Raw genomic sequence first — 17,198 nt, forward strand, 5'->3', positions numbered from 1 at the left:
ATTGTTCACCAAAAATATGGGGGAATAACAGGCACTGCACTGCTGCCATTTGCCAATAATTCTCTCACTTCCTGGAAAATCATGCCTACCATTACTCGTGGCAGAGCCATTGACACTGGTGATGGAGTCAACTGAAGCTTTTTGGCCAACTTGATCTTGTAGCTGTGCTTGACTTCTGAAAGGTCCTACAGGGTCATTGTGGTAGTTTGCTACGGTAACGGAACAATTTAACGTCACAGGAAATAAGGGTTGGGAAACAAAATGAATCCTTTAATTCATACCACTGAAAACACCTGACCCCAACCACATCCACCTCAACAATCATTTCCTTGGTTGATATGTTTGTTCCTGTATTCCCCTCGACCAGACTGTCATTATTGGGCATTCTGACCCTATGAATGAGATTATTGTTCGTGTGTATCTGTCTTCAGTTTATCATATTTAGAACACATATTATATTGGTGCATCTATGCCTAGCATCATTGGTTCTGGCAATATGTTTGACTGCTGCCTCTGTTGAGGCCCTCAAAATGGCAAACTACCTAGGCAGAACTGGGCTAAACTAATTCCTTATATTTGGTCCCATTGAATCAAAATAGTTTTGCAGGCCCCTGTTCAGTGAATATCCTTTTACCATAAATACAACATTCTGGGTGATGTTAGCCATGTAAAAAAAGGGACACGTTACGATCAGCAAATTCTTGTATTGTCCATTGAGTGCCAGCTTAAAGCCAGAGACTGCAGCAAGCACTTGGTAAATCAGAAAAATGCAACTTATGTGGAAATTAAAATTTATTTAACATGGTGCCCAAGGTTAGACATTCTTCCTTGCAAAAGAATGGTACATCTGGGCCCACCAACAGTACTGGATCATATGATACAGGGTCCCCTTTACAATCTGGTTTGTCACCAGAAATACAGTACTGATGTTCCCACTTGTAATCAAATGGTGCTTTGGCGTGGTGTGGAATTTGCAACCCTACCTAATATCCCTGCCCTCTGCTCGACGAATGAATCAACAGCAGGTGGCAGTGGTATAACAGTGGATCTACACTGAGGTTATTGTACCATCTCAGTCACCTCATATACTTATCTATCCCAAGAATTTTTCTATTTGGGCTACATTTTTTGAGTAGACTTGACTCATCAGAAAATATAGAACTAAACTAAAGGGCACTGGACCCCCACACATGATCAATTTTATTGTCATATTGGATGATCCCATGTTTAAACCAAATTTGAAAGAATCCCATACACACGACCAAGATCTGGTTCCAGGACAATGTATATATCGGTATATACATATTGATATATACCGGTATATCACAAGATGTTTGATGCATGTGTACAGTTAGAATGTTAGCAGTCCTGGCATGTTAACGATGCAGCTGGAGATGTACGCTTGTACACACACACAAAGATCAATCCCAATCAGTTCCCATTTTTGAACAAAACAATGTGACATAACAACCCACTATGTATGATGCTCATATCAAGTTTGTTGTGATCTGCCTTTACACTGCTGGGAAATTAGTGTGACCATGCCAACCACAATTAGTGTACACCATGAACCTAGGTCAAACTGTAAGCCCCTAATTTGTGCTACACATGAACAGTTGTTTTTAAATTATTAGACATAAATCATAGAGATCAAAGCTTTATGCTTCAATCAAGTTTAAATTTTTAAAGCAAACATTTTGTAGAATATAAACACAACACAATGTGGTATTGCAAGAAGCAGAAATAATATATTTTTGTCTTGTAGTTGTACAAACTATATTATTTGCCCAATTGAAGAATCTAACACTGCAATTTCAAATATTATAGAATTTTCCATAGTACTGAGCAATTTAATATATAGCATGTTTGAAAATAAACAATGCACCATCTTACTTATCATCTCACTCATTTGGAAAATATTGAGAGTTCAAATATTATAATTGTTGACAATATGCATAATGCTGACATGATCACATGCTTTACTACAAAGTGACCAACACTGACAAGGGTCCAGAAGAGAAACATTATTTCTAAATTAAGTATAAATTTATAATCACACTTTAATTCTTGTTGTTATACTGTATGGTACCTTTGTAATACAGTTTTATAATATTTTTGTTATTATCATTATAACAAAATACACCATAGAGTCACAAAATAATCAGAAAACTGAAAAAGTGGTATACAAATACAATTACTAAAAAGTCATAAATCATTGTTACAGGTACTGAAGCCATTGATACCATATTCTTTCATTTCTCTGTATAGTATTTCCAAGTTTCCTACAATAATAAAAAAAAAAATTGTTAAAATATCTATCAAAATACAAAGCTTGTATGTTATGCTAATTTATCCCAGTACAGGGCCTAAGGGTTATCGGTAACAAGTCTTCCATTAGTAGTTAGTGTAGTGAGTCAGGTCAGGGAATTAATATTAATACCGGTAGTACCCAGTCCTAATTATAGGTAACAAATGACTCATTGGTCATTAGTGCAGTGAGTTAGATCAGGTTCTCTGGGATTAATAAAACCCAGTCCTCATTAACAAATGCCAGAACAGAGCCCAAGGGATTAATAATACCCAGTATTAGTATAAGTAACAAAAGTCTGATTTGTACATGAAGTTAGTGCAGTGAGTCAGGTTAGGTTCCCTGGATATAATAATGTCCAGTCCTAGATATAGGTAACAAAAGTCCCATTGCTAGTTAATGCAGTGAGTTAGGTCAGGTTCCCTGGGTATAATAATGCCTAGTCCTAGATATAGGTAACAAAAGTCCCATTGCTAGTTAGTGCAGTGAGTTAGGTCAGGTTCCCTGTGTATAATAATGCCTAGTCCTAGATATAGGTAACGAAAGTCCCATTGCTAGTTAATGCAGTGAGTTAGGTCAGGTTCCCTGGGTATAATAATGCCTAGTCCTAGATATAGGTAACGAAAGTCCCATTGCTAGTTAATGCAGTGAGTTAGGTCAGGTTCCCTGGGTATAATAATGCCTAGTCCTAGATATAGGTAACGAAAGTCCCATTGCTAGTTAATGCAGTGAGTTAGGTCAGATTCCCTGGGTATAATAATGCCCAGTCCTAGATATAGGTAACAAAAGTTCCATTGCTAGTTAGTACAGTGAGTTAGGTCAGGTCCTCTGGGATTAATAATACCCAGTATTAGTTATAAGTAACAAAAGTTTCATTGCTAGTTAGTGCAGTGACTTAGGTCAGGTTCTCTGGGAATAATAATACCCAGTCCTGGTTATAGATAACAAATGACCCATTGGTAGTTAGTGCACTGAGTCAAGTCAGGTCCTCTGAAACTAATATACCCAGTTCTAGTTATGTGTCCCATTGGTCATCAGTGCAATGATTATGGCCATGGCCTCAGGATTAATACATGTAAAACCCAGTTCTAGTTATAGATAACAAATGTCTCATTGCTTGTTAGTGTAGTGATTCAGGTCAGGGCCTCAGGATTAAAAAAAATCAGTCCAAGTTCAGTGTTCTCCCCAGACCCCAAGTCAAACACTGTATCTAATTTGCATAATTTTCCCATTGAATATTGTGATACAATAACTGTGTTAGTATAAAATTAGTTAAAATCTATCTACAATTAATTAAAGACGAGACAGTCTGATATTTTATATCGTTTTACTCCATTGTCTTTTATGTATTTATCAAGTCAAATAAAGTTTGAAATAGAACAGCAAAACAAGCAGCCTATCGGCTGAGATAGCTCCGCTGTTAGCAAGGCACATTTCAATTAAAGAACTGAGGATATCATATAAGAAAATGAACAATATGTATGGTATGTATAGCAATCGGACTTGCTGTTTCAACAAGAATTCAAAAATATCACTTTTTACTAAAAATGACAAAAATATTCATCAAAATTAGATAATTGAAGATATCATCATGAAATGAACAAATCTGAGGGAGGTTTACCTGAGGTACATATATGTATAGTATCAAAGCAATCAGACTTGCGGTTTTTAACAAGAAGTCGAAAATATCACCTTTTATCAAAAATTACAAAAATATTGACTAAAATTAGAAAATTAAAGATATCATCACAAAATGAACAAATCTGAGAGAGATCCATATGTAGTACTTATATATATATAATAGCAAAGCAATCAGACTTGCTGTTTTCAACAAGAAGTCGAAAATATCACTTTTTACCAAAAACTACAAAAATATTCATCAAAACTAGAGAATTAAAGATATCATCACAAAATGAACAAATCTGAGAGAGGTCCAGGTGTAGTACCTATATATGTAATATCAAAGCAATTGGACTTGCGGTTTTTAACAAGAAGTTGAAAATATCACTTTTTACCAAAAATGACAAAAATATTTACATGTACCAAAATTAGAGAATTGAAGATATCATTACAAAATGAACAAATCTGAGAGAGGTCCACATGTAGTACTTATATATATATACATGTAATAGCAAAGCAATCAGACTTGCTGTTTTCAACAAGAAGTCGAAAATATCACTTTTTACCAAAAACTACAAAAATATTCATCAAAACTAGAGAATTAAAGATATCATCACAAAATGAACAAATCTGAGAGAGGTCCAGGTGTAGTACCTATATATGTAATATCAAAGCAATTGGACTTGCGGTTTTAAACAAGAAGTCGAAAATATCACTTTTTACCAAAAATATTCACCAAAATTAGAGAATTTAAGATATCATTATGAAATGAACAAATCTGAGAGAGATCCACATATAGTACCTATATATGTAATATCAAAGCAATCGGAATAGCGGTTTTTAACAAGAAGTCGAAAATATCACTTTTTACCAAAAATAACAAAAAAATTCACCAAAATTAGAGAATTTTAGGTTTTGACAGTCTGCTATGCACCATTCCACTAATGCCTAGCTGTGTCGACAGCGGAGCTAAAAAGCAATAGAAATAGTTAATATGTTATAGCCAGTCAGTAAATATATTGTTATCCATGGAGATAACTGTTTATCATTATTTCGTGTCAAGTACAGTCAGTTTTAGTGCCCATGTCACTGTCGGTTTCAAAATAGGATGAAAATAATAAATCAATAATGACAAAATTTCAAACTAAAGTCAACGATTTTTCATTGATCTATACCTTATGTGTAATGCTATGATTACCCTAACTTTGTCCGCTAAACCGTAACATTCTTGCATTGAACAAATTTAGAATGTTTTGTTAATTAAAATCAGGGTTTTTTCTTGAAAAAAACTGCAAGAGGGAGCACTGCAATTCAGCGGCACCACCAAGTAGGGGAGATGGGGTTTTCCCTATCAGGGTGTGGAGCATTCTCTGGCTTCCTTTGGGCCAAAATTTCTGTCAGACAGGTCAAAGTTGAAGACTGAAGCCACTTGTGATCCCTTGTCATTCAGAATTTTGTGGTTGCCAGAAAATCTGCCCCCGAGGGTAAGGGGCACATGGCCATGGCATGAGGGCGATGCACCCCTGTTTCTTGTTTAAAAAAATTCCTGAAAATGATTCATTGGCGATTGATTATCTTAGAACCACTAATAAACAGACTGGCAATCCAGGTATTTCTTTTGATCTAACGTGTGTCTCGAGTTAATGTTTTAATCTTAGAAAGAACTGGGGATGATAAAAAAAAATGTCCACAAAGTCATGTGATAACATACGACTTTGTGAGGAACTATGGTGTTTCAACAGGAAGTGACGCAAAAGGTCAGACCGAAGTTTCATATTTTATCTTACATTTTGCCCTGATGTATCATATTTTTCAAGAGTTTTTTAATACATGATCAGCGAAATACAGTAACATAATACCAGCTCTGTTGTAGACATGGCGACGTCAACTATCCTAGAAAAATCGACTAACTATCAGAAAAAATATTATGGTAAAAGTCGTTCATTTTTCTTTATTATACATTCAAGAACATTACTATAAAGATGGTTTATACATTCAAATAATCATTACTTTCCTAAAATATGGTCAATTTTGGCTACAAAATATATTATTTGGCAAATCAACTTAAAACTCAACTCACCATTCGGCAAAATTTGGCAAAGCATGAGCCACCAGCGTAGCCGAGACACACAATCATTGGGCAGATGGACACCTCCAAACAACAGTGTTGCCAGTCAGTTTTTTTTCTTTGCCGACGCCTGCAGTTGAATAATTTTTGCTTCGATTTATGTACAGTTTTATTTTCAATGGGACCTAATTTCACTTGTTTTTTTTTTGAATTAAAGTACAAACTGCAAATAATAGCAGTGTACCAAATCAGTATATTTTCCGGACATATGCAGCATTTGTGATTTGTGAGACTTGTTTTGTCACATTGTTGCTGTTACGTGCAATGGGCAAATTATTAATATTCTAGTATTTGATTTGGATTTAGAGGGACCACACCCTTGAAAGAACATCTCACAGGGTCACATCACTGTACCATTACGCTTTAGAGGTGTGGAGAGAACACTGTTGTTATACATGTAGGTAAAAATGTCCAATTTGTTGTTAGTGCAGTGAGTCAGGTTAGGTTCTAGGGGAATAATAATACCTTATTATTAGTTTTATAGTTAGTGCAGTGAGTCGGGTCAGGTCGTCTTCGATTACCAGGTAATAATACCTAGTCCTACCGGTCACTGGTAGTATACCGTAGTGGTTGTCGCATCAGACTCATGATTTGTAGACCCAAGTTCAAATCCTACTAAGGCTGAACACAGAAAGCCCAATTCCACTGGCCAAGATTTATTCACTAACGAATGCGACTTTGGGGGAACTTTGATTAAGGTCGGATAGCGCATTAAATTGCCATTTGATAGGAAAATGGCCGCACAGCCCTGTCATGTAGTCCCAAACTTGAATATGACTTCTGTGGCAAAAATGCACTATGTGTCAGCACTTGCAATTTGCACATAAAAAAAAGTCAGGAGAGACAACAGTGACATTCAATGTCCGGAACTGTTGCCTGGCACAAAAAAATTATTAAAAATAATAATAATACCTAGTCCTAATTATGAGTAACAAATGTCTTATTGGTTGTTAGTGCAGTGAGTCAGGTTAGGTTCTGAGGGAATAATTATACCTTATTATTTGTTTCATAGTTAAGACAGTGATTCATAATATCCAGTTTTAGTTATACATGTACATGTATAGGGAAGAAATGTGTTATATACATGTATAGGGAAGAACTGTGTTAACTCCATATTTGATTTTGCAAAAAGTTGTGAGATAGAAAATTGAACTGTAGATGGCATTTGGGGGGCTCACATCTTTTCCATAGAGCCCTCCGTTAAAATAAGCTTTTTACCTCTCCTGTTTTCAAGCAACGTGCAAGTTATTTTTAAAAATTTTATGGTTATATTGTTCAGTTCAATTTTCAATCCCACAATTCTTTGCAAAATCCAATATTGAGTTAACACATTTCTTCTCTATAGGAAGCCATTATCCCATTGATCATTAGTGCAGTGAGTCAGGACAACGTTGTTAGATACAAATAGATTGAATGGTAAACTTTTGATTTTCAAAGGATTTTTTTTAGTAATATTATTTATTCACTTATGGAACATGTATAAATGATTGTTTAAACATTCATCTATCACAGCAAGTATTTGGAAATGAAATTAAGAAAGCATTTCTGTGAATTCATGGCGTCCCAAAATTCAGTAGGAATTCCAAGTGGTTACTCACATTCTGGAGCTACATTTATATCCACAATGCAGCAATAATAAAGATGGTTTTTGTATTGTAAAACTTACTAAACAAATTAAAATGTAATACAAAGATTGAAATAACCATGAATGGTTGTTATTAGTGAGATTAATAACAAGTGTATAATGAGATTAATAACAAAATTGTATGTCTTTTCTAAATGACTATAGTATTGCCTAGGCTGTTTTATAGCTGTGGAATCATAGCCCTATGTTGCCGACCGCATTATTTACGTGACTGACTCTGGCCGGCCCATAGGGCTATGGGGCCTTGTGCGACTGAATACCGGTTAAAATCCACATGCCAAATTTGGTCGTCGCGAAAATCACATTTTAAGACCTTCGAAAGTACTCACTATGTTTATTTACTTCCAAACAATGACCAGAACCTATTTGCGCTGTGAAATGATGACGGTGGTCATAAAAAATTGACTTTATTTACCGTACACCGAGTCGCAGGAAAATAACAAGACGAAAGACGCCATTTTGTATTCCAGAGTTTATAGCAAATTACGCGAGACCTATAATTTTGTACCACGTGACCGAAATCAGTAGATAAATTGCGTTTATGCAACTAGTTTCTATTATTAAACAAAAATCATACAATTATAAATACTGTATATGATTGCTTTCTTGGAACAATTAGAATAACGGGAAGAGTGAGTTTTATTCTTCCACCACTGTATCACATGACCGCCAAACAAGATTACATTTATTCTGTGCTCGGGAGTGTGGGATGTCAATGGCTGCCGTTTTCTCGTAATTTGCTTGGTTTCTGCGGTAATTGTAAAATATCACAAATTATTGCTTATTTATAAACACAAATTGCAAACAAAAGTTTGTATGTTATTCATCCAGCAATCAATTCACAATAAAGGTACGTCACACCATAGTAATCGAAAGCAAAAGTGATTTAATTTACGTATGCCAGATTTCTGTTATTAAACTGTGATAGATCCCGTAGCTCTATGTTCGACGTACAACTACAAAATTAAAAAAAAGACGTCCAAATGAAATTGTTAGGGCAAAATTCGATTGTAGGTCGCACCAAAGAGCTACGGAACCGCAGCTAGCTGTTTTATTGACTATTGACACACCTTTGTCATTTACGCAAGTGTATATTATACAAATTGTTCTATCTCGTCATGTTATAGAGAAAAAATATGATAAAATAAGAAAGTGACTGACATGTTTTATACAAGAATATCATTCAGGTTATGGGTATAAATTACTAATATCAAGACCTCATTAATTACTTAAATCTTGCGTATTAAAACATTTTAATTTCAAGAAAATAAATAGCTGCTAAAATATAAAAATTTCCAGAATGGATGCTACAACTTGACAACACCAGCGAATTCTGTCATCATATACGGAATATTTTACAGAAATGCATCTCAATTGGAAGAAACACAAAACGGAAAAATAGCATATCGCTCGGTGGCTCTGTTGTTGTCCGCCTGCTCAACGTCCGCATATAGATTATTTAAATTCAAGCTGGACATGTACATGAAGTTTAAACTATCACTTTCTGGATCAGATGAACTATATACATGTCTATAAATTACTGTTTTGAGAAATCGATGCACATTCGAAATTGGAATTGAACACAACATGATGATGATGATAGAATCAAATGGACGACTCGAGACGCCGCAGCAGTCTGAGCAGGCACACTAAACAAGTCATAGTGCGATAGCTAGCTAGTAAATATCAATATTAGTATTGAATCGTCATATACTTACCTAGCAGCTTCGCCGAACAGTTTCGATGCACTAACACCATTTCAATCGGCGACGGATATGCTATGCAATTGATTTTTAAAAGTACGACAGTTGAATTGAGCTCCGCGATATGGCTGTTAGTACAGCCGATTGTAATACCCCCTAAGTTAGCGTCACTGTGTCTGCGTCAAAAAGATGACAATTCGGTCTGAAAAGATGCGCAAGTAAAGAAAACTTAAATTAAACATAACAAATTACTCCAAATTATACACAAACTGTCCAGAATTATTCAGAATTATGAGATTTATTGACTTGTGAAGAAAAATAATAACAAAGAGCAAGAGAACGTTGGTTTTAATTTTCGCGGGTACCAAAATAGTGGCAAATACCAAAATAGTGGCTTAACATACGTATTCAGCCCACTTCAGCCGCAGTTCCATATGTCGTAACTGCACCAAGTGCAACGACAGAAACGAGATTGTTCTCTGGAATTGTAACCGATTGCGAGATACCGTTTGTGTTAAGAAACGACTTTGGCATATTTCCGACATCCCGTCTGGAGACATACAAAATGATGACACCTTGTTTGCTAAGAAACAGCTTTGGAATAACTCGGACATCCTTACTGAAGAGATGCGAAATGATGACACGGAAGTCGATGAGCCTACAGTACATTGTGGTTCGTATTTGTTATATTGTTCACCATTGTTTAAAAAAGTATTAGTACTTTCCTCACCTTGACTTGTCGTTTATAACAAAGAAATACTGTATGATGTGTCAAGTGAGGTTATTATTTTATTTATTTATTTTTCCTTGTGAAAATGACAACTGCTTGATAATTGGATTTCAACAGTCAACACAGACAACGATATACAAAATGGTGAGATGGAATTTGAAATGCCTATCGCGAATACAACGCCTACAGCCCTCGATGGTTAGTGATTATTATATTGTTCACCACTTGTTACTACTACTTTTGTCACCTTACTATGTCGTTCAATGCGGATAAATACGGTATTGGGGTGTCAGATGGACTAATTATCTGATTTCTACATGTTTAAAAACGTTTTGAGACGTGAATGTTATGAGATGTGGACAGTCATTTTATGTATACGTGTGGTAGTAAACGACTCCCTCAAACTCGTCGTAACACTTTTATTCAATTTGAAGTAAGGATCAGTCACATGACTCATTATTAAAAAAATATTTGGCGGAATTTTGAACGGACGAGAATAAAGACAAACTAAACAAAATTTTAGCAAACTGTGCTGCTTAAAATAACAACATACTCTGACAGATACTGAGGAGGCAGTTAAGCTAGCCTTGCTCCAACTACCAGGACGTTCAATTCTAAAATGGACCTAACTCGAAGATGCTGGTAAACGTTGTTTTTTTGTTGGTTTTTTTGCCATAGTAGCGTCGTGGTAATTCTGAAAAATGTCCCGGGTTGTATCTGTAGGTCGAAGATTAACTCTTGCGGTTTGTGTTCAATTAGCGGATCAATTTATTCTATGAGCCACCGTAATTATGCACAGATGGTTATGATCGATCGTAAAATAAAACAGTATGTGGTCGCTCACAAAAATTGGATAGATGCAATAACACTATGCACACGCGCGTATTAGTTGATGTTAATAAGAATCAGTGTCATGCAAACGTCAATCCATGTATACATATAAACTGAGTAGTAATATTTGATTTGAAATTAATAAAATATATACCTATATTGCTTTAACCGATTTAAATAATCTCAATAACATTTGTAATCATTGTTTTTGAATCAACACTAGACTCTGCAAGTGCCCCGAGCATTGTGTTGCTGGAGACTGGTAATGTGGAATTGGATAGCCAAGATATCCAGGATGACGATAACTCTTCTAAGTCCCATTATGTAATATACTATACTGCAGCGATTGTCACACTAATACTTGTAATTGTAATCGTAATTGCAGCTGTTAAATATTTAAAAAGGTACGTCAGGATTGACAGGTGTGTGGTGGTCTAGTTGGAACATGACCTTATTAATATGTATAAACATGATTCTAGGCAAATTATGGGGAATACAGGTATGCTATCAAATCAGGAGTAGGAGTGACACCAGAAACCACGAGTACGCCCTCACAAGTTCAAAACCTTATATTTTTTAACTCCTTACCCAGCTTAGGCCATACTTCCCTTTTAAATATATTTTTTGTGAGCGTGTTCCTGACATTTACAAGCAAAATCATAACAACTATAACAAGTCAGATTAGTAGTGAACTGGTAAAAGTGTTTACCAACTTCTAAGTGTTAACATACTTTGTTTTAGTAACACGTTTAATTACACGTAGGCGGATCACAAGCACACCTACATTCTATGTACCTAATATAACTATTATCTCAAACAGAAGCAGAAACACAGGAAAAGATGCACAGAAAAGTAGCGATAAATGTGTGAGTGATTTTATATACTGTATTGCTGAATTGCACGCCCGTCTACCCGTCTTCCATCGTTCGTCTACATTTCCATTTTCGACTTATTGAAAACTACCAGCTCAATTGACACTTGGTTTCTGGGTACTATAAGTTGATTTCAGTCAGATTTGTTCACTTCGTGAAGATATCTTCAATTCTCTTTTTTACAAAATATTTTTATAATTTTTGGTAAAAAAAAAATATTTTAGACTCCTTCTTGAAATGAATCTCTGTCAGATATAAACGTTTCGTATTTCAATAGGTGATTTTCCGTACAATTGCGAGATCTCGCGAGATGTATGAAAGACGCGCGTCGAACGTCTGCCGCAAAAATCGAACGATTTGATTTTGAACTCGAATTTCTTTATTTCGTAGCTCACATCGACCGGCCGATCTTCGACAGAAGAATATTGCTTCCGAATACCCTTACTTAATCGTAATTGCCTATCATCAAATGTGGACAGCACATTATTAAGCATGGAAGTGTCCCCGAAATACTTTTGCGTTTGTCGAATCCCACGCGATGTTTGACGCCACTACGACGCTATGACCTTTGTTTGTCCTGTTTTTACGTTCGATTTCACGCATAACGCGTGATTCTCGCAGTGTACGGAAAATGGTCTATTCACAAGCATATAATTTTTGGTGAAAAAAAATTTATGACAATTCACAATTTTCAGTTATCTTTCGTAAAAATTCTATTTTTGACATGTTATTACTGACACACCAGAAACGCTGTCTTTTTGTTTATGAGTAGCTTTTTAATAATGTTTCTTTTTCATACAAAACTTTCAAAGGTCCGTGTCCATCTTCACCATGATGTTTCTCCTAATTCTGTCTCTGGAGCGTGTAATGTGGTACCGCAGTCCAGTGTTAATGACCGTCTAATATCTGACAGGGCACAGCATGAAGTAAGCAATATACATCAGTCACTGGACCGTAGATGCCAGACCGAAATCACTTGTAATGAACCCCGCAGTCTGGACCACGAAGTACATGCCTTTCCAGCAATATTTGACAAGTCATGTAAAATTGAAAACGTGAACGAATACCGCGCATCTGACGCGGGATTGTCACCTGTTAGTCTCCGCAATTACATCGGTAAAACTAGCTATGGCTTGGATGGAATGTTTGATATAGTATTCGATGGCGAGTTTGACCAAGACGGAGGTGTCTTATCTCATGAAGATTCCGATGTAAATGTTAAGATACCACGTGGGGCAATTCCCGCAGGACTTATTCAGAAGGTCGTTGTGCGTGTCAGCCTATCACACTCTTTTTTCAGAGGCAGTTTGGAAAAGAGCCATATTCCGATGACACCGGTTGTAGAATGCCTCGCTCCCGGACTTGACAGATTCCTGAAGCATGTCACAGTCAGGCTACCACATCACGTGAAGATGACAGGCTCTAATTTGAAGTTCAAGCTTCATTTTAGCCAATCGCTGCCCGGAAATCGTATGACATGGAACTCTATGACTCATACCGGTCAGAAAGAAGCCAATAACATCGTGAATGAAGTGCATTGCACTCTAGATGGGAAGTACGTGAACGTGCACACAAAACACTTCACAACATTTAAATGCTCCTGTGGCAAAGACGTTCCTCTGAATTTAGAGTTAGTTGCATTCGGGGAGCATCAAGTATTTGACAAACAGGAAGTAGCGATCAAGATGTACATCAGCTATCGTACTGAAGATTATCGGAAACGTTTGGAGATCAACGAGGGGAAAAATCCGAGGTCTGAATATATTCCTCTCAATGCTAGACATAACACAGAACCGTATGAAATAACATGCCTTGGTGATCGTGGGGCGGAGGATCCATGGACCTCCTGGAAATTGAACGACCATGGTGGTGCATACCCCGCTAAACAGGTATTAAAATATTAACTATGTTTATAAATATGTACAATTTCCCCGCGCCGAGGAAATGTTCTCTCCCGGCAGTAATTTAAGACATTTATTATCATTCCCGTGAAGCAGTAGGGATAACTATAGTGATTTCTAAACAAACATTCTGTTTATATTCTTCAAGACTGTTTTTCTTTTCTGTGGGTGCTAAATGTAGACCTATTTCGAGAACGAAGGCTAAAAAAGTAAACTTCTTGATGCGGAAGTACCTCTCAATCACTTAATATTATATACTCAGTTGACTTTATTAGTGATGCATATGTAAGATGGTTTGTTTGTGGTTTCTCTTTTCACTCGATTCAGGTGATAGAATTACAAGACATTGTTCGACACTGTTCGGATGGGGTCCCTCCGCACCGTCGTTTTGTATTTGTGCCGTCGGACGACGAATGGAAACCTAATTTTAAAGTGTTATTCTCTGTGAAGCAACCTACAGACGAATATGTTAACCATGTACCGCTTAACATGAAGTGTGGGAAGGTGTGTGTTTTTACTGTCATGTCATTAGTCATGTACGTTACAGTAATGTGCCACTTAATTGTTATACAGGTTCACCGTTTACCCGTGCCTCTCAAACGTCTTATTAAATATGCATATATTCGCCGATTTATATTAAATTTTAAATTATAAGGAAAATATCAGTTTACATTTGCTGGTTTTATTTTTTATTTTATTGACAATATTGATAATTATGTTGGTATTGTTTTTTTTTTGTTTTTTTCGTATTTCTCCATAGACAATAATTGAGAGTATAACGTCGTCGTCGTCGTCAAGTGTCGATTCCATTTCTAGTGACCTGGGTAAGTAAACCCATATCGAACGCGATGCTGCGGTGTCCCTTTCAATGTTCAAAACATGCTCAATTGATGTGAGTCTGAAAAAGGTTTATTTATTTATTTGGTACATCGTATTTGGTTTCTCTTATCTTGGAAATGAACATTTTGACTGCCCCACGTGAGATGACGATAAATGGGTGTGGTGCTCTCTGTGAGCGACATTACGTTATTTGTACGCGTTATTTGTATGATGCCATCCGTACTTTATTCCAGTTAAACGTTTTGTCTCTCATAGAATTCAAAACCCAGAACATTACAAAGGTTTCGTCGAAGCTAAAAACGATTGCTGAAATGAAGCATCTTCTGCGAAATCTTCTAAATGATGTAGATGACCTTGAGCCATTGATGGAGAACATTGTTCATGACTACGCATCACAGGGGGCGGAAGAGGTGAAGTACCAACTGCTATTGTTGTGGAAGAATAGGATGGGAATGAAGGCGTCAGTCTCAGATCTCACAAAAGCACTACAGACATGTGAATTTAATAATGTCGTGGAGAAATTAGAGTCAGCCGTATAGTTTATGTCATAAAGTAATATACTCTGCAAAATATAGTGTCGATTGTTTGCTCGTGCTGTACTGATCTTTTTTTCTCTACAATCTATAAATGTGTATTTTTGAAATAATGGTTAGTCGGCAATCTTAGATCGCTGGTATGGATATTACTATATTTACAAAGATTGTGTAATATTGATTGGATATTTCATAACTCTTCCACATAATTTTGAATTGCCGGTTCAAAAAAAACATCTTCTGAAGATTAAAGTTTGCAGTCTTGATAGAAAACCTTCACATAAAAAAGAAAATATAAGAAGACGATCAAAGGACTGAGTCGTAGAATCTGATTATTATAATATTGTGTTTTTTCGTGGGTTTTTTTAAATACTTACTTAAACTATAATGTTGTCCAAAGTAGTTATGCATACTCTGTTTAAGGCGAACAAAAGTGGATCTGCTTTCTCAGTGTAAAATAATAACTGTTTTAGTTTGTTAGCGTGGTTTGTATTCGAGGTTTATTTTACTCATCATTATGTAATTACGATTTGCCGTGTTGCGATGCCACGTGACTGAAACACATTAATTATATTGTACGTTGGTTCACCGTTAATTCATATCCCTAATCAACAAGATATGAAAAGTCGTTTCTTTACTCTATATGTGAGCAACACTGACCGGATGCATGCATGCCAATGTTGTATACGCAGTATAAACCATAATTGCCAAATATGCTAACAAGATATTTTACGTTTATGATGGTTTATGATCACTAAAACAGATGAATAATATCAAAACGCAAATAGTCATTATGTGATAGTGTTTGGATGACGTAAAATAAATAAATAAATAAATAAGATACACAAATATAGATCGTGTATTAAAGGCATCGTGAAGCGTCCTGCTTCATTTCGGAATCCATAAATGATTACTCTTCATGAACACCCGGTAGCATTAAGTTACCCTATTGCGATTAATAAATGTGCACGAAGAAGTTGATGTTGAGAAGTTTGAAACAGTGTTTTAGTGTTTAAATATGACCATATACATTTGTATCTCAATCTCGGTGTGTTTAGTTAGATTTTAACACGACTGTTATTATGTCAAAGTCGCTATTTTGGTTTCCTCGGTAATTATAGTACCTCCCCAAATTTTCAGAAATTTTAAAATTCCATTTTATATGTTAAGCCACGAGCCATGTATGTTACCAATATCATAAGTACAATTTTTGTGATCAAATGTAATTTCATTTTATTGTGAATAAAATAGATTTTATACATTGTAAAAAGCTTTGACAAAAAATGTTTTAGCTTGTACTGGAAACACTGTCTTATTTGACTTAACCATTGATCCGTCATGGTTTTGTTTACATTAGGCAACACAATAACTCCTGGAAGATGGAACCTATTCTGCCAGCTAATAATCAAATACACAAATCATTTATTCAGGCAATTGTACCGGTATGATAATCTTAATAGGCATGCATGTCATTCGACAAACAACAGCAGTTTGTTGCTTTATAGTGACAAATACAGTATAACTTTGGAAACACGTAGTCGAATTTTGAAACAAAATCAATGTTGATGAGTCATGTTGCAATACACACAACACATGTAAAAAAATAAGGAGGTATAAAAGTAATTTAGAATATATCAGACATTCTTGCGATTATTACATATGTACTGCAGTTTATTTTGATTCGTCTCTGAAATCAAAATCGGTATTTCCACAACCCATATGCAAATGAAGTCTGAGAGCAAACAAAGTAGTCCCTTCAGGAGTACCGTTTTTTTCGAAATAAACAATATTTCGAAGTACAATATTTTCCCTTTGGGGTACATGAATATAATTGCCGAGTGAAATGAAATTTTAACAACAGTAATGGTACTTTTAGGCAGTCACTTATTTTGAGTAAAACTAATTTGCATATCACCCATGGTATTTTCACGGTCGATATGCAAATCAACATGGTATTTCCATTGGCTACCGAACGATTTTTATTTTGTAAACACATTTTCGTCTGCTATTTTTATCCGGTTCAAATCGTTCAGCAACATTTTTGGCATGTCAGGTGTACATCACATAAAATACTACGATTGGGAGAA

General features: G+C 35.7%; 1 protein-coding gene and 1 long non-coding RNA gene across 2 annotated transcripts; one reads left to right on the forward strand and one right to left on the reverse strand.

Moving 5' to 3' along the window:
• Window positions 1-1,641: 1,641 nt before the first annotated feature.
• Window positions 1,642-9,533, reverse strand: LOC146750450 (uncharacterized). The gene is made up of 2 exons (XR_014929629.1): window positions 9,420-9,533; window positions 1,642-2,282 (listed from the first exon to the last, which is right to left on the reverse strand). It is a non-coding gene; the product is annotated as an uncharacterized LOC146750450 (long non-coding RNA).
• Window positions 9,534-9,555: 22 nt separating this feature from the next.
• Window positions 9,556-16,381, forward strand: LOC146750451 (uncharacterized). Its single transcript, XM_085499814.1, has 8 exons — window positions 9,556-10,077; window positions 10,252-10,332; window positions 11,189-11,369; window positions 11,786-11,831; window positions 12,650-13,726; window positions 14,066-14,242; window positions 14,499-14,562; window positions 14,834-16,381. The coding sequence occupies exons 1-8, from the start codon at window positions 10,032-10,034 to the stop codon at window positions 15,115-15,117; spliced, it is 1,956 nt and encodes a 651-aa protein (XP_085355940.1). The 5' UTR covers window positions 9,556-10,031; the 3' UTR covers window positions 15,118-16,381.
• The last annotated feature ends 817 nt before the right edge of the window (window positions 16,382-17,198 follow it).

This window comes from Saccoglossus kowalevskii, chromosome 1, assembly GCF_978046115.1.
Source record: "Saccoglossus kowalevskii chromosome 1, keSacKowa6.1, whole genome shotgun sequence".
Lineage (NCBI taxonomy): Eukaryota > Metazoa > Hemichordata > Enteropneusta > Harrimaniidae > Saccoglossus > Saccoglossus kowalevskii.

Coding starts and splice junctions, on each gene's coding strand:
- LOC146750451 (XM_085499814.1), top strand. CDS start 10,032: ATGCGAAATGATGACACGGAAGTCGATGAGCCTACAGTACATTGTG. Junction 11,832..12,649: donor AGAAAAGTAGCGATAAATGT/GTGAGTGATTTT, acceptor AAACTTTCAAAG/GTCCGTGTCCATCTTCACCA. Junction 14,243..14,498: donor TTAACATGAAGTGTGGGAAG/GTGTGTGTTTTT, acceptor ATTTCTCCATAG/ACAATAATTGAGAGTATAAC.